General features: G+C 44.0%; 1 protein-coding gene and 1 non-coding gene across 3 annotated transcripts; both read right to left on the bottom strand.

The window, feature by feature from the left end:
- Nucleotides 1–4,250: 4,250 nt before the first annotated feature.
- GGPS1 (geranylgeranyl diphosphate synthase 1) lies at nucleotides 4,251–23,931 on the bottom strand. Of its 2 annotated transcripts, XM_062210643.1 has the most exons (4): nucleotides 23,733–23,931; nucleotides 14,880–14,972; nucleotides 7,845–7,915; nucleotides 4,251–7,614 (listed from the first exon to the last, which is right to left on the bottom strand). In XM_062210643.1, exons 2-4 carry the CDS (start codon nucleotides 14,947–14,949, stop codon nucleotides 6,853–6,855), a joined length of 903 nt encoding a protein of 300 aa, XP_062066627.1. In that variant the 5' UTR covers nucleotides 14,950–14,972; nucleotides 23,733–23,931; the 3' UTR covers nucleotides 4,251–6,852. The 2 variants fall into 2 exon arrangements, with proteins under 2 accessions (XP_062066627.1, XP_062066628.1); XM_062210644.1 differs by lacking the exons at nucleotides 14,880–14,972; nucleotides 23,733–23,931 and adding an exon at nucleotides 13,663–13,845.
- On the bottom strand, nucleotides 10,810–10,974 carry LOC133774062 (U1 spliceosomal RNA). The gene has a single exon (XR_009868039.1). It is a non-coding gene; the product is annotated as a U1 spliceosomal RNA (small nuclear RNA).
- Nucleotides 23,932–24,206: the final 275 nt, after the last annotated feature.

The raw sequence follows: 24,206 nt of genomic DNA, 5'->3' as shown, positions 1-24,206 counted from the left end.
GCAAGTGACACTAATTACCCATATATGCAGTGATGATATGCCAAGACAGCTGAGAATTATTGGTGTGACCTTTGGTTTGTTACAGCAGCCATCAGCTAGATAGTACTCTTCTCTGAACAAAGATGTGACAAACGAAACCTCATCAAATTCCTCATGGGAATGACAGTAGTGACTTCTGATCTCAAAACATTAAAAATTGCTCTCAAAATTAATGATACTCTTCATGGTGCTGAATCTTCTTGACTTCCTCTGAACTATTTGCTTTTTCTTTTAATTTATTTGAAAAGCAGACAAAGAGAGAGAGAAAGCAAGGGAATCTCCCATCTATAGGTTCAATTCCCAAATGCTGCACCGAATGGTTAGGGTTGAATCAGGCTGAAGACAGAAATGGAAACTCAATTCAGGTCTCCCACATGGATGTCAGGAGCCCAACTGCTTGATTGATCACTTGCTGCATCTCAGGGTACACATTAGTAGGAAGCTGGAATTGGGAGAACTGGTATTTGAATTTAGGCCCCCCCAATATTGGATGTGGGTGTCTCAAGCAGCATCTTAACTACCAGGCTCAAAGCCTGCCTGTTTTAAATTTTTATTCATTTGATAGGCAGAAATAAATTTATTTATTTGAACCCATCCATTCGTTCACTCCACAAGGGAACTTAATCCAGATCTCTCATCACAGTGGGAACGCAATTACCTGACCCTCACTATTGCCTCCTAGGGTCTGCACTAGCAGAGAGCAGGAGTCAGGAGTCAGAGGTAAGTCCTGAACACAGGCACTTGGGTATGGGAAGCTGACATCTTAATTGCTAGGTAAGGGTTTGCCCCTGAACTATCAGTATTTATATTCAGATTTTTCCTAATCCTTGTAAGATTATCTAGAACTTTATGTATTTTATCTTTTTTTTTTTTTAAAGATTTACTTTATTTATTTATTTGAAAGAGTTACAGAGAGAGGTAGAGACAGAGAGGTTTTCAATCCATTGGTTCACTCCTCAGATGGCTGCAATGGTCAGAGCTGTCAATCAGAATCCAGGAGCCAGGAGCTTCTTCTGGGTCTCCCACGTGGGTTCAGGGGCCCAAGGACTTGGGCTATCCTCCAATGCTTTCCCAGGCCATAGCAGAGAGCTGGATTGGAAGAGGAGCAGCCGGGACTAGAACCGGCGCCCATATGGGATGCCGGTGCTTCAGGCCAGGGCTTTAACCTGCTGTGCCACAGTGCTGGCCCTATATGTATTTTATCTTAGTTGTACTTCATTTACTGAAGTCTTATATATATATATTTTCCTCTTTAATCCACAGAGCTTTTTAAACTGTAACTGGCCAAATTTCAGGACTCAACAAACTTAAAAAAATTACATTTTTACTTCTATCAAACCACAAATGGATTCTCATAAAATGGATTAGAAAATCTACTAGTCTCTTTGAATTGTTACTTTATTTTGGTTCAAGTGACATAATTTCTCCAATGATCTTATGTTTAATTTTCAGTTTAACTCAATTTTATAAATCCAATTATTTATGGTCAACCGACTTCTTGTTAGCTTTAATAAACAGGCTATGTTCTTCTTAAAAAGTATTGACATCTTTTAGAATGTAATTTATAAAACTGAAACCTCTTAAAACATGTTTACTTTTCAAACATTTACCTATATGCATTTCACAATTCTGTTACAAGTTTTGATAAGATTTACAAATTACTTTTACAGGGTTATCATTAGTACTACCTAACCCAATGAGGTCCAGATACTTTCCATTATTAATTTGAGCAACCCTGGTATCTTCAGATATATTTCTTTATGTACAGTGATAGAAATAATTCAAATAAGCTGCTCATTCCTCCTAGAGTGTTATAAAGAATGTGCATGACAAGGCAAATGTTTTCCAGGTATCCATGACAGGATGCTCATTAATCAATGATCATAAAACATTCTACACAATTACCTTCCACTGATGAATAATTCTGTTTATATTATTAATATTATTGCTTGTATCACATTTTAAAAAATTTATTTTTATTTAAAAGGCAGAGTGACAGAGTGGGGAGGAAAGAGAGAGGATCTTCCATCTGCTGGCTCATATCCCAGACACTTGTAACAGTTAGGGCGGGGCCAGGCTGAAGCCAGGAGCCAGGAAAGGCAATCAGGGGGCTGGCGCTTTGGCGTGGTGGGTTAAAGCTCCAGCCTGCAGCGCTGGCATCCCATATGGGTGCCGGTTCAAGTCCTGGCTGCTCCACTTCCCATCCAGCTCTCTGCTATGGCCTGGGAAAGCAGTGGAAGATGGCCCAAGTCCTTGGGCCTCTGCACCTGCGTGGGAGACCCGGAAGAAGCTCCTGGTTCCTGGTTTCGAATCAGCGCAGCTCTGGCTGTTGTGGCCATCTGGGGAGTGAAGCAGGAGATGCAAGACCTTCTTCTCCCTCTCTCCGCCTCTTTTTAAAAAAAGAAAGAAAGGCAATCAGGTTTCCCATGTGGTGATAGGAACCCAAGCATTTGGTCCATTGTTGGCTGCCTTCCCAGGTGCATTAGTGGGAAGCTGGACCAGAAGCAGTCAGGACTCTAACCTGCACTCTGATACAAGATACAAGCATCCCAAGCAATGGGTTAACCCATGGCACCACAATATCCACCACATTTGAGAGGCAAAGAGAGAAAGTGATTGAGTGAACAAGTTGTCTTCCTCTGGTTCACTTCAAAAATGTCACACAGGATCTCTACACTAAAGCTGGGTGGTCAGGAACTCAATTCTGCTCTCCTACTCCTGCCACCCAGAGTCTCCATGAGCAGAAAGCTGCAATCAGAAGGTGAGGTAGATAACAAACCCAGGTACTCCAAAATGGGATGTGAATGTTTAAACTGCTAAGCCAACATCCATCCTTGCACTAATTTTTAGTCAACCAGTTCAGAGTATAGTAACACTATGCTGTAATACAATAAGGTCCAAATTATTTGATAACATAAATATTACAAGATGATTAAATGGTTAGAGCAAGTCTGCAGTTAAGTTAGCCTGGAGGGGTAGTAGGGGTTTGGGGAGCCTAATGCCAATTCCATTAAATCTGAATTCACATTATTGTTGGGTCTACTATCATGAACTTGTTTCTGTATTTCAAACAACAGATACCAGCCATTATGGTGTAAATGTAACGAGGACAGACTGGAGTGGGGTGATTATAGGAAGGAAACATAAGAAAAAGTGCTTTCCAAACTTTTAAAAGCATTTAAATGTGCATAAAGAATGGATGCAGTGTTCATAGGAGAGCCAAGTGCTTTGACTTGTATTCAAGGTCCTGGCAGGGCTCAGTAAATTCTTCAAGAAAACATAAAATTCCTACTACCTGACGAGTACCTCACATGTACACTTCCTTCCCTTTTTCCTTCCTCCTAATACATTCATTAATAGAGTCAAGGGGCTTGCGCTGTGGCATAGCAGGTAAAGCCACAGCCATATGGGCGCTGGTTTGAGTCCTGGCTGCTCCATTTCTGATCCAGCTCTCTGTTATGGCCTGGGAAAGCAGTAGAAAGTCCTTGGGTCCCTCCACCCATGTGGAAGACCCAAGGGAAGCTCCTGGTTCCTGGCTTCAGATTGGCCCAGCTCTGGTCATTGTGGCCATCTGGGGAGAAGCCCTCTCTCTGTACCTCCGCATCTCTGTAACTCTGCCTTTCAAATAAATAAATCTTTACCCCCCCCCCCAAAAAAAAAAAACCACCTTCAATTATTAACAACAACAGAAAAAAGAGCCAATGGATAGATCTTGAGGATAAATATGGAATGGAACAAGGCTCTCAAGACATGGGGAGAGAATCAAGACCACCACAGTTCCTGTGGCCTGGGACAGAATAACTTCTCTTGATATAAAACAGACAAATGACAGACAAGTAGAGGAGAGGAAAGACAGAAGAGATTACGCTTGAGGGGAGCAGAGTGGAAAAGGAGATGCACCGGAAGTTAGACTGATAAATTTCAAATCTCCAATGGGCAGACTGGATGCAAAATACAAGTTGCTGCACTTATTCAAACATTGCCTTTTTTTTTTTTTTTTTTTTGACAGGCAGAGTGGATAGTGAGAGAGAGACAGAGAGAAAAGTCTTCCTTTGCCATTGGTTCACCTTCCAATGGCTGCCGCGGCTGCAGCCAGCCGGCACACCACGCTGATCCAAAGCCAGGAGCCAGGTGCTTCTCCTGGTCTCCCATGCGGGTGCAGGGCCCAAGCACTTGGGCCATCCTCCACTGCACTCCCGGGCCACAGCAGAGAGCTGGCCTGGAAGAGGAGCAACCGGGATAGAATCCGGCGCCCCAACCGGGACTAGAACCCGGTGTGCTGGCCCCGCAGGCAGAGGATCAGCCTACTGAGCCCCAGTGCTGGCCTCAAACATTGTCTTCTAATAGCTACAACAATACTTCTGAAAATGTTTCCCAGCCACATTCGGCAAGATGAGAAGAACAAAGAATGTGATGGTTGCATTCATTCAGGATTGGGAACTGGCAAGACGAGAGGGGCCAAGGAAAGGAGGAAAGTGATCTGAGAATAATTTTCAAAGTTTCCCCAAAATGGATGATACAGAACATAGAGTACACAGGGAAGGAAGTAAAACAGGATGAGGTTGAGGCTGGAATGGAGTTGCTTAGGGATTTTTTTTTTTTTTTTAAGGACTTATTTGAGAGGCAGAGTTAAGAAAGGAGAGATAGGGAGGTCTGCCAACTGCTGGCTCACTTCCCAAATGGCCTCAATGGCCAGAGCTGTGCTGATCTGAAGCCAGGAGAATGCTCTGGGTCTCCCACATGGGTGCAGAGATCCAAACTCTTGGGCCACCTTCCATTGCTTTCCCAGGCCATTAGCAGGGAGCTGGATTAGAAGCAGAACAGCTGGATCCTGAACTGGTACCCATATGGGATGTAGGTGGGGGCTTAGCCTATCACGCCAGTGTCGGCTCCTTGCTGAGGGATGTAACGTCTTGCTAAAGTCAGGGTGATTTACCGCAAAGTAATTGATCTAACTTTATTCTTTTGATTTGGGCAAATAAACAAAATCAATTTGTATTTTTAAACTCCATAGACTAGAAAATATTTTTAAAATATTTAAAAATCACTTCTAAAGGGCAAACTTCAATTTTACTTGGGTCTTCACAAAAAAGACTGTAGCTTTACTCTAAGTACAAGAGTTAATTCATTTTATTGGATTTAAGCTACTCACTATATCCTGGTTTTCCTATGTATTAACAGCTATGATTACAGACCAAGTGAAAAGAAGGGAGCTTTGATTATTTTATAGCTAAAATGACCTTTTGCCCCTAATTGTATGCCAAGCATTTGTCATTGACAAAGGTAAGATAAAAATGACAAAAGAATCACGAATAGCACCAGGCCAAAATTAATATGATTAGACAAGGAATAAACCTACCTATGTATTTTTTATACTTAAAGATAAATGATTTTTCAAGATTTAAAAAAATTGTTTTTAATAATATGGGTTCATAAATATAAAGTTCAAATTTTTTAGAGTGTAGCACAAATACCCCTGTTTTTAAGAGGTTTCATTATCACTGTTGAAATAGGTGACTACAGTTATTTTACATATTAGTAAAGGCAGCACTCAACTTTTCAAAAAGATTTAGGTTGAATGCTTGGATAAGAATTTCTCATGTAAGTACATGATTTAAACTTGGATAACATCGGCAGAACCAATCCAACAAAACACAATGTTTCTAAGGAAAATAACTTGCATTTTGGGAAATCACAATACCTGTGACACTAGAAATAGGCTTTTTTTTTCATACGTCTTGAGCCACAATTGCTCCAAATGGCTTGAGATCAGAAGACATAATGGGCTTGCTAGCTAAGGCACTAAGAAGCTACTTAATGCTGGGTAATGCGGCCTTTGGCTACTTCTCTTTACCAGGTTAACACTTCTGCTTCATTTGATCTCGGAAATTAAAGACGCCTACTCTATTTCTATTCAAGGACCTGCAGCCTTCAAGGTAGGCAGTAATATGTGGAAAGGCAAAGGGCACTTTTGCCACTTTTTACTGGAGGTCGAAAACTGCCCTTAAAAGATGTTCCCTACCAATGACGTGGTTCTTCTAAGGTTTCTTTCTAAAACTCGTATTCCACAGACTATTTCCTTCCTAAGGGAAAGAGAAAGCTACTCCAACTTACTAAGCAGTTTGCAGTGCACAAATTATATTACAAGGGGGAAAAGGACTGACAAGGGGGAAAAGAACTAGTCTGTGAGTTTCACTAAGTGGAGACACCTTGATTAACAGATAAACTTCACAGGCGTGGAGAGAAAGGAAAAAAGGAAGAGGGGAAGTCAAAGGACCAGTGTACTTACTGTTCACCACTATCAGCCTTTTCACAGAGGAGGGCTTCCAGGGAGGAGACTGACATATTCTTAGCAGCAGCATTTAGGGGAAAAAAAGGGTTTTGTGGTCTTTGGGCCAGCTAGGTTAAGAAACTAGTCCCATGTAGTCACAAGCTTGAAACTGGGGTAAATGACCTGGGAACTGCCCATATAGTACAGTTAGGAAGCATCTGGATCAGAATTCCTAGAAACTAAAGTCTTTTTTTTTTTTTTTTTATTGACAGAATAAACTGAACATTTGTGGTAGCAGGGCAGTTGGTTACAATGTCCTGTCATGGCGATCCAAGTGAGACTTACACAAATGTGGTTCTTTGATTCTTTCAAATTTGTATTCTGATTGTATGTACACTAGGGTTTCTAAATTGAATCAGATAAGTGACCCTATTTTCTCAATTTGGAAGACTAACACCTCAGTCTGAATTTGTAAAAGGATGATAAGGCTGAAAGAAAAAACCTTAATATCAGCTATCAGACCCAATCAAGAATGGCTTACATCATTCATTTTCTTCTTTGAACATCTTGCTTAGGTGCTTTATTAGAGCTACTAGCTCAGGGTTCCCACCACGTGCATCAATTTGTTTGTAGGCTTTAGATTCAAGCTCTTTTAGAGTATTCCGAGTGTATTCAAAAGAACCTACGTCCTCAAGATAATGTACACAGTATTTTTTAATATCTATGTTTTCTGTTCTCTGGCGCAGGATATTCTGCACCTGGGTGCTTTCAGGCCTCGACCAAATAGCATGAATAGTAGGGAACGAGAATTTTCCCTCTGTTAGATCTTCACAAAAACTTTTGTTTTCACTATATTCTTTGGAGTGTAGATTAGCATAATCATCTCTAATTTGGAAAAAGAGCCCAAGTGTATCAAGCAGTGGCTTTAAATCTTCTTTGTAATCAGAGAACAACTGCATGAGACCCACTGCTAATCCAAATAGGCCACCTGTCTTTTGCAGTACCATAGCTTTATATTCTTCTTCTGTGGGGCAAGTGTAATTATCCCTCCAGTAAATATCTAGGCCTTGTCCCTGATGAAGTTCCAAAAGCTGGCGAGTAAAAAGCTTCACTGCATCTGGGTGGTCAAGGGTTAAGACTTTCTCTAACCCAAGGAAATACACATAATTGGCAGAATTGATGACAGATGGAATTCCATAGATGCTGTGTGCCACTGGAAAGCCACGTCGGAGTTTTGAGTTGTCTTCGATATCATCGATGAGTAAACTGGCATTATGTAACATTTCTGTCACTTCAATGATAATCTAATAAAAAATAATTGAAAATTCCTCTTTATTTGAACTATTCAAAACAGCTTATACTTTTATTAACAGATAATGAAAATCTCTTAAGTTTCTAAAGCTAATGATTATTTGGCAATCCCAATATGAAACAATATATTGCGTGAGTACTAAATTGGATCAAGTGATAGGAGTATTTTTGTGGTAGCTTAATTTTTTGGGGATTAAGAATGAGATTAAAATTGCCTAGATACCTGTAGTTTGTCTTCTGGAACTTTCAGCCAATGATTAAATGCCTGTGAAAGTTTGGTTCGTACTTGTTTACCTGAGATTGAAAAATAAAGTTTGACAATAAGTTTTAAATACAAGAAACATATCAGAAACCTCCTTGAAAACCGATCAGACTTGACTTGTTCAGCCTCATGAATCCATTACCTATCGCAGAGCTTGCGTTCCACTGAGAGACACCCAAGCCCTCAAAAATCCACATCATAAAGTGTACAACCTTTTAAAGTTAGGGCAGTCAAAAGAGATTCTAAACACACTTTAATGTGGCCTCCTAGCCCACTCCTTTCATCTTAACTTGTATCAGTGATTATGGGATGAAATGGGCTTTTTAGGAATTAAGGTCTATTTCATTCCTCTTTTTGAAAAGGCAGGCAGCCTGCTTAGTGACAGTGAATTAGCATTATCATACTTACAGAACTGAGGTACTTTTAATGAAACATACTTTACTACTGAATTACCTCATAAATTACCTTTTACAAGAAGTGGGGAGCTCTGCTACTTTTATATCAAATGAGAACATCACACCCTGAAAGTTACCTTTTAAAAATATTTATTTATTTTCATTCTATTTGAGAGAGAAGACAGATGGTGATGGTAGGGGGTGGACAGAGAAAGGGAGAGAGATATCTTTCTTTTTTTTTTTTTACAGGCAGAGTGGATAGTGAGAGAGAGAGACAGAGAGAAAGGTCTTCCTTTTTGCCGTTGGTTCACCCTCCAATGGCCGCTGCGGCTGGCGCATTGCGCTGATCCGAAGCCAGGAGCCACGTGCTTCTCCTGGTCTCCCATGCGGGTGCAGGGCCCAAGCACTTGGGCCATCCTCCACTGCACTCCCGGGCCATAGCAGAGAGCTGGCCTGGAAGAGGGGCAACCAGGATAGAATCCGGTGCCCCAACCGGGACTAGAACCCGGTGTGCCGGCGCCGCAAGGCGGAGGATTAGCCTGTTAAGCCATGGCGCCGGCCAAGAGATATCTTTCATATATGAATTCACTTATCAAAGTCCTGCAACAGCTAGGGCAGGGCCAGGCTGAAGCCAGGAGCCTGAAACCCAATCTCAGTCTCTTATGTAGCTGGCAGGGAATAAAGGAGTTGATTCAACAAGTGTTGCTTCCCAGGCTGTGCATTAGCAGGAAGCTGGACTGGAAGCTGGAAGCCAGGACTGGAACCAGGCACTAAATACAGCATGTGGGCATCCTAGGTGGTATCTTAATTGCTATGCAAAATGCCAAATGCCCACTTAAGAAGTACTCCCTTTTAACATCTCAAATTCAGTCAAAAGTGAATCTCTTCATTTTGACTAGGGTAAGTTTTTCAACATCACCTTTTACTTATTTGGAAAGCTTAGGAAGTCTTTGGGTAGGAGTTACCACTAGAATTCATTTTAGTCTAAATATAAAGGAAGGACAGGTAAGTAACATAACCAACTCATTCAGCAAAATATTCTATGAGCGGGGCTGATGCCGTGGCATAGCAGGTAAAGCTACCACCTGCAGTGCCAGCATTCCATATGGGCCCTGGTTCAAGTCCTGGCTGCTCCACTTACAAACCATCTCTCTGGTATGGCCTGGGAAAACAGTGCAGTTCTTGGGCTCCTGCACCTTCATGGGAGACCTGGAAGAAGCTCCTGGCTTTGGATTGGCCCAGCTCCAGCCATTGCAGCCATTTGGGGGGTGAACCAGTAGATCGAAGACCTCTCTCTTTTTCTCTCTGCCTCTCTGTAACTCTGCCTTTCAAATAAATAAATAAACCTTAAAAAATATTTGATGAGCTTCCTGCTAAATGAATGCACAATAACATCCCAATTTCAGGAAAATGATAACATTAAAAAGTTATGTCTCAGTAAACAGAAACATGATTTTCTAAATCTGTTTTCTCTGCGCTAGTCATCTAAACAAATGAGTATAACCAACTGGGACATGATTTTCATTCCTGTGAAAAGTCTAAAAAAGGTGTCTCTAAGGGCCTAGAAGTAGTATCTTCTGCCTACTAATTGGTACAGTGCTCATGGTCTAGGTAGCAATTACATAGTTTTCACTTCTGATCTCCTTTCCAGTTTATGAAGGTCAGTCTGGGCTACATATAAAATGCACACAATGAAAAAAAAAGTTCTTAAGACAAAACAACAGAGAATTGATGTGTACTCATATTTTTCATTTTACTTTTGAATATTATGTAGAAAATGGTATAATAAATGGCTTGGTTTGCCATTATTGCAATTTTATTTAAATATATTTTCTCTTTGATCAGATTCTCGGGTTTGGCCTACTACTTTCAAATTTATTTGATAGGCAATGCTAGAGAGAGAGAGAGAGAGAGAGAGAGAGAGAGAGAGAGAAAGTGCTTCCACTTTCTGGTTCACTCTCCAGATGCCTTGTATGGGCCCTGGGCTGGACCCAAAAGCTAGGAACTCAATCCAGTTCTCCTACATGGTGGCAGGAACCCAATCACTTGAGGCATCACCACTGCCTCTGGGTCTGCATTAGCAGGAACCAGGTATTGAACACAGGTATCCCAATGTGAGACACAGGGGTCTTAACCACTATGGCTGGTACTCTGAAGTTCCCAATTTATTTATTTAAAAGACTTGTTTATTTATTTGACAGGCAGAGTTACAAAGAGAGAGGGAGAGACACAGAGGGAGGGATCTTCCATCTGCTGACTTAACTCTCCAAAGGGCCACAACAACTGAGGCTGGGCCAGGCTGAAGCCAGGAGCCAGGAGCTTCTTCTGGGTCTTCCACATGGTTGCAGGGGTCCAGGCACTTGGGCCACCCTCCTCTGCTTTCCCAGCCCACTACCAGGGAGTTGCATCTAAAGTGGAGCAGCTGGGACTCAAATTGGCACTAATATGGGATGCCAACACTGCAGGCAGTGGCTTACCCCACTCTGTCACAAGGCTAGTTCCCCAAATAATTTTTCTTTCTTTTTTTCTTTTAGGGGAGAGTGCGCACACAGTCCCCCACTACCACAAATCATGCAGTCGAGTTTTCGGCATTTGGGGAAATCGCAGGGGTCAGCACACCAGGAGTGCAATGTGTGAGCCTCGCCCTAGGAAAGCCACCTTTGTGATCACGATATCTCCCCTGCCAGGTTAAGTATCCAAAATTATTTCTAATGGTTGATAGAGACCTCTCAGAATTCAAACATTCCACTTTTTCTTTAAGAGCTCTCTTTCTGCCGTCCCTCTTCCTCCACTCCCAACCTCATTTTCCTCTCTCCACCCTTATCCCCCACCTCCTACTAAAAAGGTCTAGAAACCTGCACTAGGGTAAATAAATATAAATAAACATTATTCTACTACACCAAAATCTTGATATTCTCACAAACATTATAACCTCTTATTAGCAAAAGTAACTTTATAACACTATAATTGATCTGGTCCATTTGTAATTTATGTTGTAGTTCTCTGAAGCTCTCTATAAAAAATGTTATGGGGCTGGCACTGCTGTGTAGCAGGTTAAGCCAATACATGTGATGCCAGCTTCCCATATGGGTGCTGGTTTGCGTCCTGCCTGCTCCACTTCTTATCTAGCTCCCATTTGCTAATGGCCTGCGAAAAGCAGAGGAAGATGCCCAAGAGTTTGGGCCTCTAGTTACCCATGAGGGAGACTGAGAAGCAGCCCCTGGATCCTGGCTTTGATTGGCCCAGCTCCAGTCATTGCAGCCATCTGGGGAGTGAACCAGTGGATGGAAGACCTCTCTATCTTTTTTTTCCTGTAACTCTGATTTTCAAAATATATATATTTTAAAAAATATGTGTTATGTATAATGCAATGGTCTACTTCTCTTGGAGTATCTTTTGAGTTTATATTCTACCATGGAACAAGAACATATTTGATAAAAAAGGTAAAGTATTTAATGAGAATTTAAAATGTTATCTAACAGCTTAAATACTAATCCTAGATAATGAGAATTAAAAGAAACATTATAGGGCACCACAATGTAAGTATTATGGTTAAAACATAGCTATACGGAGGGCTTTGGTGCAGTGATAAAGTCTCCGTTGAGATGCTGGCAAGGCTGGTTAGGGTCCTAACTCCAGTGCTTCCAATCCAGCTTCCTGCTAACATGCATCCCAAGAGGAAGCAGACAATGGCTCAAGTATCTGGGTCCCTGCCAACCATGTGGGAGACCCAGATTGGGTTCTGGACTCCTGGCTTTGGCCTGGTTCAGATCCAGCTGTTGTGGGTACTTGGGGCACTAACCAGTATATAGACTTCTGTCCCACTGGCTTTTAAGTACAATGAAAGTTAAGAAAAAATGTAACTACAGACAGTCTGTGTTTGCAGGGTAGTGGAGTGGGAGACACTTGTTAGACTGCTGTCAATACAGGCAAGTGGCATGTTTTATGGCAGCCCGGTTCCTAAAGGTAAGCAGAATACAGTGCCATGTTTCTCAATGAGAAGTGAGTCACTAACTGCTCAATGTTACTTGAAAGTCATCTTTTGGCAATTCTTAAAACAGTGGGCAACTTACTCTTTGAATTCACCATTTCTACGATCTCTCCATTATTTTGAAACAATAACCTATTAGCAATTAAATCCCATTACAGTGTGCCACAACAGAAAGACACTAATCATGACAGTTTCCGGGCAGTCCAAGAGTTATCTCGCTGGGGTAGTCATTTGGCTCAGCAGTGAAGATGCACCTTGGGAAGTGCATCACCATGCTGGAGTGCCTGGGTTCAAGTCCCAGCTATATTCCCAATTCCAGCTTCCTGCTAATATACATCCTGAGACGCATCACAAGTAATTGGGCCCTTGCCACTCACATGGCAGACCCAGATCTAGTTCCTGGCTTCCCGCAAATGCCCTGGCTGTTGTGGACATTTGGGGAGTGAGCCAGTGGTCTGGAGATCTTTTTCTGTCTTCCTACTTTTCAAATAAACACAATCAATTAAAATAACAAAAACCAAATAAACAGAGCTAGACTTACTTTGGCTTTCTAAAAAACATTGATTTGAAAGAGAGAAAAAGACGACAAACCCATGGACAAAGATCTTTCATTCAGTGGTTCAAACCTCAAATGTCCAACAGCTATATCAGGGCCATACTGAAGCCAGAAGGCTAGAACTCAATTCAGGTCTCCCATGTGGGTGGCAGGGACCCAATCACTTGAGACATCATCACTACCTCTTATGGTATACATTAGCAGGAAGCCAGAATGAGAAACAAAGTTGGGACTTGAACCCAGGCACTGCTTTTTTTTTTTCCCCAAGAAAGATTTATTTATTTATGAAAGGCAGAACGACAAAGAGGAAGAGACAGTGAGAGAGAGAAAGAGCGAGACAGAGAGATAACTTCCGTCCAATGGTTTAATTCCTAAATGGTCACAAAAGCCAGGTCTGTGCAAGGCTGAAGCAAGGAAACATATACTCCATCCTGGTCTTCCACAAGCACCAGAACCCTACGTACTTGGGCCATCTTCCAATACCTTCCTGGGTGCATCATCAGAAAGCTGGATTGGAAGGGAAGCACCCTGGACTTGAACTTGGTACTCTGATTTGGGATGCCAGTTTTATAAGTGATGCTTAAGTTACTGTGTCACAGTGCTGGTCTCTGAACCTGGGCACTTTGACATGGGATGTGAGTGTCTAAGTGGTGTCTTAACATTAAGCTTTGCTAGCCACGTCTGTGGGAGACCTGGATGGAGTTCCTGGCATTTGGGGAGTAAACCAGACAATGGAAGATCTCTCTCCCCATTTCTCTGTGTATCACTCTGCCTTTCAAATAAATAATAAATAAAGCCTTAAAAAAGTAGCAAAGTAAAACAAAAACACATACATACACATGATTAGGCAGTTTTTAAGACAGGAATCTATGTCCAGGTCCAGGTGACATATCTGATGGTCCACTCCCCAGATGGCCGCAATGGCTGAGGCTGTGCTGATCCGAAACCAGGAGCCAGGAGTTTCCTCCAGGTCTCCCACGTGGGTGCTGAGGCCCAAGGACCTGGGCCATCTTCTACTGCTTTCCCAGGCCACAGCAGAGAGCTAGATTGGAAGAGGAGCAGCCAGGACTAGAACCAGCGCCCATATGGGATGCCAGCGCTTTAGGCCAGGGTGTTAACCTGCTGTGCCACAGCGCCGGCCCCAGGTGGCGTATCCTTTTATAGGTATAAGTGGGCTATGTTGCAAATATGGTAATTAAGTAAAGCATTCCATTGTTATATAAATTTGCAAAAGTTATACTAATAGCTAAACAGTGGGGACTCTGAATGTGAAGCATCCATGAAGAATAAAAAGCATCCAGTGAGAGGAGTGTGCACTGTGGCACGGGCAGTTAAGTAAACTTGGTACACTGCATCCCAAACAGGAGCGCTGGAAGAGTGGAGAATCAAACCAGGTACTACGACATGGGATACAGGTGCACAAGTGTTACAAGTGGCATCAACTCCTTTGCCAAAAGCCTGCTTCAAATTTTTTATTTTTTGGCCGGCGCCGTGGCTTAACAGGCTAATCCTCTGCCTTGCGGCGCCGGCACACCAGGTTCTAGTCCCGGTTGGGGCACTGGATTCTATCCTGGTTGCCCCTCTTCCAGGCCAGCTCTCTGCTATGGCCCGGGAGTGCAGTGGAGGATGGCCCAAGTGCTTGGGCCCTGCACCCGCATGGGAGACCAGGAGAAGCACGTGGCTCCTGGCTTCGGATCAGCGAGATGCACTGGCCGCAGCGGCCATTGGAGGTTGAACCAACGGCAAAAAAGAAGACCTTTCTCTCTGTCTCTCTCTCTCTCTCTCACTATCCACTCTGCCTGTCAACAAAAAAAAGAAAAAAAAAACTTTTATTTTTTAAAGGCATATTATTTAACAGAATTTTAAAATGAGTGGCTCAAAAATTACCTTTTAAGAAGGAAAACTTATAAAGTTCTACTCAGCATTTTTCTGATACATATCACCTTAACTACAAAATCTCAAGAGCTGGCAAGTCAAATCTTTCCAATGTATTCACATTTAAATGACCACTACTGTATGAAAATTATCCTAAATGACCATTGCTTAACTATTACCTGGTAACTGAAGCAAGTACTTATAGGGTTCTAGAAGAATTCTTTGGACTGTTTCTTGAGTCTTCTCCATTGTTTGCAAATTTCAAACCTGATCTGTCAAGAAGAAAAAATAAACGATGATTTCATGAATCAAATTTGAACATCAAACTGCAAAGAAATGTGTATCTCAAGGTGTTTTTGGAAGGTAGATGTCTGGTTTGCCTTAAGAAAACTAACATTTGAAACCTTGCAACATAAAGTGAAAGAAGTTGGTCACAAAAAACTCTATGATTCCATTTATATGAAATGCTTTTAGAAAAGTAGTTTAATTGGCAGGTGCAAGGGTGGGGACAAGGACGATTCATTACCAAGTATGGGGTTTCTTTTTGTGGGGATTGAAATATTGTGAAATTAGATTGTAGTGAAGGTTGCACAACCCTGGGAATATACTAAAAACATACAAACCATATGTTTTATTTATTTTTATTTAGAGATTTGTTAATTTATTTTGAAAGTCAGAGTTACAGGGACAGAGGAACAGATAGATTTTCTATCCATTAGTTCATTCCTCAGATGGCCACAGCAGCCAGGGCCAGGCCAGGCCTAAGCCAGGACACCAGGAGCTTCCTTGAGGTCTCCCATGGGGATGACAGGGGCCCAAGCACTTGGGCCATATTCTATTGCTTTCCCAGGTGCATAAGCAGGGAGCCAGACTAGCAGTGGAGTAGCTGGGACTTCAACCAGCGCTGGCATCCCCTATGGGTGCTGGTTTGAGACCCAGCTGCTCCACTTCCGATCCAGCTCTCTGCTATGGCCTGGGAAAGCAGTAGAGGATGGCTCAAATCCTTGGGCCCCTGCACCCTCGTGGGAGCCCCAGAGGAAGCTCCTGGCTCCTGGCTTCGGATGGGTGCAGCTCCGGCCATTGCGGCCAGTTGGGAAGTGAACCATTGGATGGAAGACCTCTCTGCCTCTGCCTCTCCTCTCGCTATGTAACTCAAAAAAAAAAAAAAAAAAAAAAAAAAAGAATTAGCAAAGCATAGTCAGAGGATTGAGCATTAAAAAAAAAGTAAAGGGAACCCATCACTCTTTCAGCATTTTCTCCACAATCAATTTTAGAGATTCTGACTTAAGACATGTACTTGAAGTAATTATGTTAATTAAAAATATTTCCCTATAGTAGTGTTTTATTATTTTGAATTGACTTCAGTCTTTCCCAGAATTTCACTTGTGGTCTTCCCAGAGACTTCCTTTACTGTTGAATGTCACCTCTGCTTCTTTCTAAATATTTCTCAAAAAGTTCAGGGAAAATAGAGTGAAAATAAATTTTGGTGCAAAAAAAATTGAAGTTCATACATAACTGTTTCAAAATACTCATGTGAACTTTTTGAAGACCCTCGTATCAGGAGTCTTCTTTTTTTTTTAAAAAGATTTATTTATGTGGGGGCCTGCGCCGTGGCTCACTTGGTTAATCCTCCACCTTGTGGCGCCGGCATCCCATATGGGCACCGGGTTCTAGTCCTGGCTGCTCCTCTTCCAGTCCAGCTCTCTGCTGTGGCCCAGGAGGGCAGTGGAGGATGGCCCAAGTGCTTGGGCCCCTGCACCCACATGGGAGACCAGGAGAAGCACCTGGCTCCTGGCTTTAGATCGGTGCTGCACCGGCCGTAGTGACTATTTGAGGAGTGAACCAGCGGAAGGAAGACCTTTCTCTCTGTCTCTCTCACTGTCTATAACTCTACCTGTCAAATAAATAAATAAATAAATAAGAATAAAAAAAAAAAAAAAAGATTTATTTACTTGAAAGGCAGAGAGAGAGAGAGATATCTTCCAACTGCTGAGTCACTCTCCGAATGGCTGCAATGGCCAGTGCTGGGTCAGGCCAAAGCCAGGAGCTTCATCCAGGTCCCCCACATGGATTCAGGGGTCCAAGTACTTAGGCCATCTTCTGCTGCTTTCCCAGGTGCATTAGTAGGGAGCTGAATTGAAAGGAGAGCAGCCAGAACTTGAACCACCTCTCACATGGGAGGCCGGTGTTGCAGGTAGCCATTTAACCCACTTCACCACAATGCTGGCCCCAAGGAGTCTTGAGTGCTCTCTTTGGTACACTTTGTGAGGTTTATCACTTTTGTCCTCTTTGCTTCTTGGGATTATGAATTGCTTTCTAGGACCACAAGCCCTCTTCTAACACTTTTCTGCCTTCACTGCAGATACAACACCACAAAACTAAGTCCAGTAATATGGTATCTCACTGCAGGTCAAAACTGGGACTGCCCAAAGAGTTGTCTATCAGAGAATTTTGGGAGTGGAAAGTATCTTAGTCCTCTGTACCAGTACTCTAGAATATAACAAAGCACATCAATGTATCTGTTTGAGAGAGGGCCACTTTTTTTGAATAAAGGAAGCCAAGCTGAATACACTTTGTGTTATTCTGATTACTCAATGGTCTTTTTCTGATTCACTAAGTATGGGCAGGAGACTAGGAAACTCCATTTGTATGTAACTTTTCAATGTTTTGATTTGAGAAGGATACTCCCTCTACCCCACAATACACACAGCCACCATCAGCTGGTTCAGGTCCCAGATAGCTGCCAACAACTGGGACTGGGCCAGGCTGACTCAACCTGCACCTCCCACGTAGTTGGCAGGTTCCCAACGACTTGACCAGTCACCTGCTGCCTCTCAGGGTGCACATTAGCAAGAAGCTGCAGATCAGGAGCAGAGCCGGGACTTGAACCCAGGCATTCATAAATGGGAAGTGGGCATCTTAACTGCTGGGCAAAATGCCTGCCCTGGGATCTTCATTTTTAATATGCACCTTGAATGATTCTGATGCAGCTGCTTGAGAATGGGTTAGAGGAAATTGGAAATAGGCCTTTTCCCACTAAAGCAGGGGTGTTCCTTTTAAATTATTTACTGTTACTACTGAGCATGTGTTCCTCAGTTTCTAAAACTGCCATAGTAACTTCATAATGTTCAGTATTAAAAGGTTTCTTTTACAGCTCCGTTATGTGAGACAATGATGTCACCACCTACACTCTAAAGGAGAAGGCGATTCTAACACTGTTACTCCTTGCTGGCATTAAATTTAAACATTTTAAATATTAAGAGAGCAGAATATGATGCTGAATCCACAAAATACAAGACTTTTTGTATGTTTCAATAAAAGAACACATTGCTTATAAACATAATTACTAGGCAAATACTGATAAAGTGCCACAAAAGCAAAACAATTTCCAAAATCTAATTATTACTGCTGGCATTCCACTTTATCAGCACAATTAAGAGCTCAACTGAATCTACCCAACCTAGTGAGAATCAAGTCATTTAATATCCCTGTCTCTCTCTTTTTGAGAGGCAAAGTTACAGAGAGAGGGAAGACAGAGAGAGCGAGGTCTTCCATTTGCTGGCTCACTCCCCAAATGGCTGCAATGACCGGAGCTGGGCTGATCTGAAGCCAGGAGCTAGGAGCTTCTTATTTCAGACATGGGTTACCTCACTCTTAAGGGTTAAAGAAAGAATAGAGGGCCCTGTGGTGTAGTAGGCTAAGCTTCCACCTGTGGCACCAGCATCTGTGCTGATTCGTGTCCTGGCGGTTCCTCTTCCAATCCAGATCTCTGCTCATGGCCTGGGAAAGCAGTAGAAGATGGCCCAAATGCTTGGGCCCTGTACCCATGTAGGAAACCCAGAAGAAGCTCCTGGCTCTTGGCTTTGGACTGGCTAAGCTCTGGCTGTTGCAGCCATTTGGGGAGTGAGCCAGTGTATGGAAGACCTATCTCTCACTCCCTCTCTAACTCTGCCTCTCAAATAAATAAATAAAATCTTAAAAAAAAAAAAAAAAAAAAGAAGACGCAAAACAGGAAAAATAAAGGCTGATGTCAACGATTATTATTAAGTAACTAAAGAGAATTTTAAAAAGTACCTCTTACATGTTGTATACTTCTCTATTTAAATGTTCGTAGTCATTTCTTCTCAATTCGGTTGGGAGAAAAATCATGTATTTTTTTCACAGCCTCCAAAACACATTTGAGTTAACTTAAAAATCATGAGGCCAATGTTGTGGTTAAGTTGCCACCTGCAATGCTGGCACGCCACATGGACATTCATCGAGTACCAGCTGTTTCACTTTTGATCCAGTTTCCTGCTAATGCACCTGGGAAAACAGTGCAAGATGGACCAAGTACCCCTGCATCCACATGGGAGACTCAGATGAAATTTCTGGCTCCTGTCTTTGGCCTGGCGCAGTCTCGGCTGTTGCAGCCATTTGGGGAGTGAACAAATAGATGGAAGCTCACCCACTTGCTCTCTTTCTCTCTGCAACTCTGCCTTTCAAATAAATAAGTACATCTTAAAAAAATAAATAAATAAACGAGACCAGTTTTCAAGAATTCTCTTTTGGTTCTGGGTCAATTATAGGTGTACTCTATTGTACAGAAATTAGAGCTAACTGCAAGTTAAAGCCCTGGCCTGCAGCGCTGGCATCCCATATGGGCCTTGGTTTGAGTTCTGGCTTCTCTGCTTCTGATCCAGCTCTCTGCTGTGGCCTGGGAAAGCAGTAAAGATGGTCCAAGCCCTTGGGCCCCTGCACCCACGGGGGAGACCCAGAAGAAGTTCCTGGCTTAGGATCAGCTCAGCTCTGGCCATCTGGCCATTTAGGGAGTGAGCCAGCAGATGGGAGACCTCTCTCTGGCTCTACCTCTCTCTGTAATTCTTTCAAAAAAAAAAAAAAAAAAAAAAAAAAAAGACTATTCATTTAACAAGTCAATTAATGGGGGCCTGTGCCGTGGCTCACTTGGTTAATCCTCCGCCTGCGTCACTGGCATCCCATATGGGCGCCGGGTTCTAGTCCTGATTGCTCCTCTTCCAGTCCAGCTCTCTGTTGTGGCCTGGGAGGGCAGTGGAGGATGGCCCAGGTGCTTGGGCTCCTGCACCTGCATGGGAGACCAGGAGGAGGCACATAGCTCCTGGCTTCGGATTGGCACAGCACCGGCTGTAGTGGCCATTTGAGGGGTGAACCAACGGAAGGAAGACCTTTCTCTCTGTCTCTCTCACTGTCTATAACTCTACCTGTCAAAAAAATAAATAAATAGATAATTAAAAAAAAAAGTCAATTAATGGTCTTTTCCCAGAGGAAGTTTACATACAAGCAAAAAAACTAAAAATGTTCAGTTTTTTAGGTATTGAAAACCAATATGTCTCGTCTCTTGAGTCCACGTAGTTCTTGGCTGGTGTTTGGCTAGAGGTTATGATGCCAGTTGTGCCACCTCCATTCCACACTGGAGTGCCTGGGTCTGAGTTCTGGCTCCACCCTGGATTCCAGCTTTCTGCTAACATGCATGGTTGTAATCAGCAGGTGATGGCTCAAGTAGTTGTGTCTCTGCCACTCATATGGACAACTTATATTGAGTTCCTAGCTCCTGGCTTTGGCCTGCCTCAACCTGACTGCTGAGCGCATTTGGGGAAAAGAATAGATTTCTGTGTGTCTCTCTGCCTAAGACATTCTACATACTGTGGCATGTACTCTGAATTTTTTTTTTTTTAAACTCAAAGGACTCCCAATTTATTTCAGCTTGAAATTTCAGCTATCATTCACTAGTCTCAGGCATTCACCTGGTTACTTGAACTCTACTAATTTTTTTTTTTTTTTAAATTTTTTGACAGGCAGAGTGGACAGTAGAGGGAGACAGAGAGAAAGGTCTTCCTTTTTACCGTTTGTTCACCCTCCAATGGCCGCTACGGTAGGCGCGCTGCGGCCGGCGCACGGCGCTGATCCGATGGCAGGAGCCAGGTGCTTCTCCTGGTCTCCCATGGGGTGCAGGGCCCAAGCACTTGGGCCATCCTCCACTGCACTCCGGGGCCACAGCAGAGAGCTGGCCTGGAAGAGGGGCAACCGGGACAGGATCGGTGCCCCGACTGGGACTAGAACTCGGTGTGCCGGCGCCGCAAGGCAGAGGATTAACCTGTTAAGCCACAGCGCCGGCCGAACTCTACTAATTTATCTTCAGGGTGAATAACTAGTCTGAATTTAGTCCTTTTTTGTTTTTAATACTTATTTCAAAGTCAGAGCTACAGATAGACACACACACACACACACACAGAGTGAGAGTGATCTTATATCTGCTGGTTCACTCCCCAGATGGCTAAACCGCCAGGGCTGGGCTAGACTGAAGCCAGGAGCCAGGAAGTTCCGCAGGTCTCCCTCGTGGGTGGCCAAGTCCCAACCACTTGGGCCATTTTTGCTGCTTTTCCCAGGCTATTAGAAGGGAGCAGGAGGGGCCCTGGTGCTGTGGCGTAGTGGGTGAAAGGCGCCACCTACAGCGCCAGCATGCCATATGGGCGCTGGTATGAGTTCCAGCTCCTCCACTTCCGATCCAGCTCTCTGTTATGGCCTGGGAAAGCAGTAGAAGATGGCCCAAGTCCTTGAGTCCCTGCACCCACATGGGAGACCCAGAAAAAGCTCCTGGCTCCTGGCTTCGGATCGCTGCATCCCCGGCCATTGCGGCCAACTGAGGAGTGAACCAGCGGATGGAAGAACTCTCTCTCTCTCTCTCTCTGCCTTTCCCTCTCTCTCTGTGTAACTCCGACTTTCAAATAAATAAAAATAAATCTTTAAAAAAAAAAAAAAAAGAAGGGAGCGGGGTCAGAAGTGGAGCAGCTGGGACAGGAACTGGTGCCCATATGGGATGCTGGAGCCGCAGGTGGTGGCTTAACCCACTAGGCCACAATGCTGGCACGAGTCCTCACTTTCTCTTTCGTTTTTTTTTTTTTTTTTTTTTTTTTTTTACAGGCAGAGTTAGACAGTGAGAGAGAGCGAGAGAGCAAGGTCTTCCTTTTTCCGTTGGTTTACCCCCCCCCCCCCCCAAGTGGCTGCTATGGCTGGCACAATATGCCAATCTGAAGCCAGGAGCCAGGTGCTTCCCCCTGGTCTCCCATGTGGGTGCATGGCTCAAGGACCTGGGCCATTTTCCACTGCCTTCCCAGGCCACAGCAAAGAGCTGGACTGGAAGAGGAGCAACTGGGACTAGAACCCGGGGTGCCGGCGCCACAGGCGGAGGATTAGCCAAGTGAGCCGTGGCGCCGGCCCAAGTCCTCACTTTCAAAACTGAAAAAAAAGCTAGAAATTTGGTCAAAGTGTGGATCAATGCATCTTTGTACAACTACAACTGAGAGTGAACATTGTGGCACAGCCAGTTAAGCCACTGCTTATGCTATGTGAGAAGAATAAGGGAAATCAAGTGTCTGGACAGAGAGTGAAGAGCTTATCATGGAAAGGAAAGGGTTTCGGCAATTACAGGGGAAAAGGCGGCTCTGGCGTCAAAGTGACCAGTGGCCAGTTTATGGTGGTCATATGCCTGTACAGTTTTGGCAGTCTGAGGAAGATAAGCAACTCCCTTAACAGACCCTAAGATAAAGTGCTTTCGCCACTCTGTGGAGAGTCTTTAAGGTTTATGTAAATAAACTCCACTAGTTAGTTTCAGTGGAATTCTGTTCCCCTCTAGGCTACAGAAGTTCTTCTCTTTGCTTCTTCAATAAAATTCTTTGCTAATCGCCATCTCGTCTGCTTGTTTACCACTCTCATACTTCCTTGGGGATAGAGCATGTTCCTGGGGTTCATCTCAGCTGCAGTGGATGGAATGCCTGGTTGGAATCCAACTTCCTGCTAATGTGCCTGGGAGGCAGCAGGTGATTGCCTCAGTACTTGAGCTCCTGCCACCCATCCGGGAGACCAGGATGGAGTTTCGGGTTCCTGGCTTTGGCCAGGTCTAGCCTTGGCTATTGTGGGCATCTGGGGAGTGAACCTACAGATAGAAGGTCTCTGCTGTTCCTCTACCCTATCCCCTCTATAACTCTTTCAAATAATAAATAAATAAATAAATACTGTTGTAAACAAATCTTTTAAAAAATACACACAATACACTCTTTCCACCAGGTGAAGCACTAACTCAGTAGCCTCCTTGCTGGGGATCTCTGCATTCACTTCTTTCTCTTGTGCTTTTGCACAGTTCAAACTAAGCCCCCTCTCCCTTCCAATTGAGAACTTTTGAAAGGTGTGCCGCTGCTCTTAGGACAAGAACAAAAACTCAGAAGGGTTGCCTCCTGATGCAGGCCTTTCCAACTCTTCTTGTCTGGAATGTGCTTTTCTTCTAGTTAATGCTCTCTACCCCTGCAGCTCTATATTGGGAAAGCCTCCCGTTATCTTCCTAAGCCAAATTCCCGGTTTCACATTCTCCTATCACCACTTAACTCTGCTTTGCAGCATTGCCACTACTGCAATTTCACATTCACCGGTGAGTCCGTTTAGTTTCACATCTCTCACCAGACTTAGGTTCAAGAAGGGTCATGCCAGCTTCTCCACATTTTCCTAGGGCACATGTGAAGGGCTGAACGCAAGTGCCTTCCAATGTGTTACAGGACGAATCAGAACATCGGCTCGCTTTGAGAAAATACAAATTCCACACAGAGTCTTTTTTCCCTCCTCCTCCAGGGAAGGGCCTGGTTTCAGAGTTACTACACCAGACACACACAAAATGCGGAGCACAGAGCGAATCTTTCCTCTTAAACTCCAGGAGATGCTGGGTGTGAAGGAAACTGCCCGACACGTACAGGCAGGCGATTGAAATAACTTAAGACGCCGATTTTTAACAGCGGCTTGGCTGAGAGCTTCGAATGCCTACTACGCTAGCACAGATGCCCTCTTCCGCCCTCCTGGGTCACCCACCCCCGCCCCGTCTCACGCGAGGGGATGGGAAAGTCGTACACAAGCCGGTTCAGCATCCGGGTCCTCTCCCTCCTTTCTTTCTTTCCCCTCGGTCCACCTCCCAGCCTCCTCCGCCCTCCTTGCCATCCGGGTCCCCCCCAGCCGCCAGGACTGCCGCTCACGGTTCAAGGATGATATCACGACTTTCACGCCGCCGGTCCGGGAGTAGCAACACCCAAGCATCAACTTCCCACTTTGTAGTTCAGACCAAGGCTCCTCCCGATGCCTACATGAATCCCTCCCCCTGCTTCACTACAGAACTCTCCGCCCTCCTCAGCCGCCAGCGACACCGCATTACTCGATGCAAGAAAATGCGCCATCCTGGTCACACTGCGCAGGCGTCGTTGCCGCCTCCCCACCGCTTTGTCGCCCCGCCCCCTTTCCCTCCCTGTCCCGTCTCGCGCGGCGCGGGGCCTTGCGGGTTGTGCAGTTCTCCTGAGCGAAGGTTTGAGCGTTGGCCTGGGTTGGCTGGACTACATTTCCCGGGAAGCTTTGAGGCGTAACTTTCTGTTTCCATAGAACTGGTGGGAAAATGGCGTCGTTGTTTGTATCCTTGGGACCAGTAGGAAGAGGGTATAGGCGGGTTTTAAAGAAAA

The sequence above is a fragment of the Lepus europaeus genome, chromosome 14 (genome assembly GCF_033115175.1).
Source record: "Lepus europaeus isolate LE1 chromosome 14, mLepTim1.pri, whole genome shotgun sequence".
Classification (NCBI taxonomy): domain Eukaryota; kingdom Metazoa; phylum Chordata; class Mammalia; order Lagomorpha; family Leporidae; genus Lepus; species Lepus europaeus.
This window is presented reverse-complemented; position numbering and strand designations above follow the sequence as displayed.

What these genes read in the sequence shown, in the direction of transcription:
- GGPS1 (XM_062210643.1), bottom strand. Translation starts at nt 14,949, where the DNA reads ATGGAGAAGACTCAAGAAACAGTCCAAAGAATTCTTCTAGAACCCTAT. An exon ending in GTACTTGCTTCAGTTACCAG is followed by an intron (nt 7,916 to 14,879) that starts GTAATAGTTAAG and finishes TTTCAATCTCAG; the next exon opens with GTAAACAAGTACGAACCAAA. An exon ending in TTCCAGAAGACAAACTACAG is followed by an intron (nt 7,615 to 7,844) that starts GTATCTAGGCAA and finishes ATTTTTTATTAG; the next exon opens with ATTATCATTGAAGTGACAGA.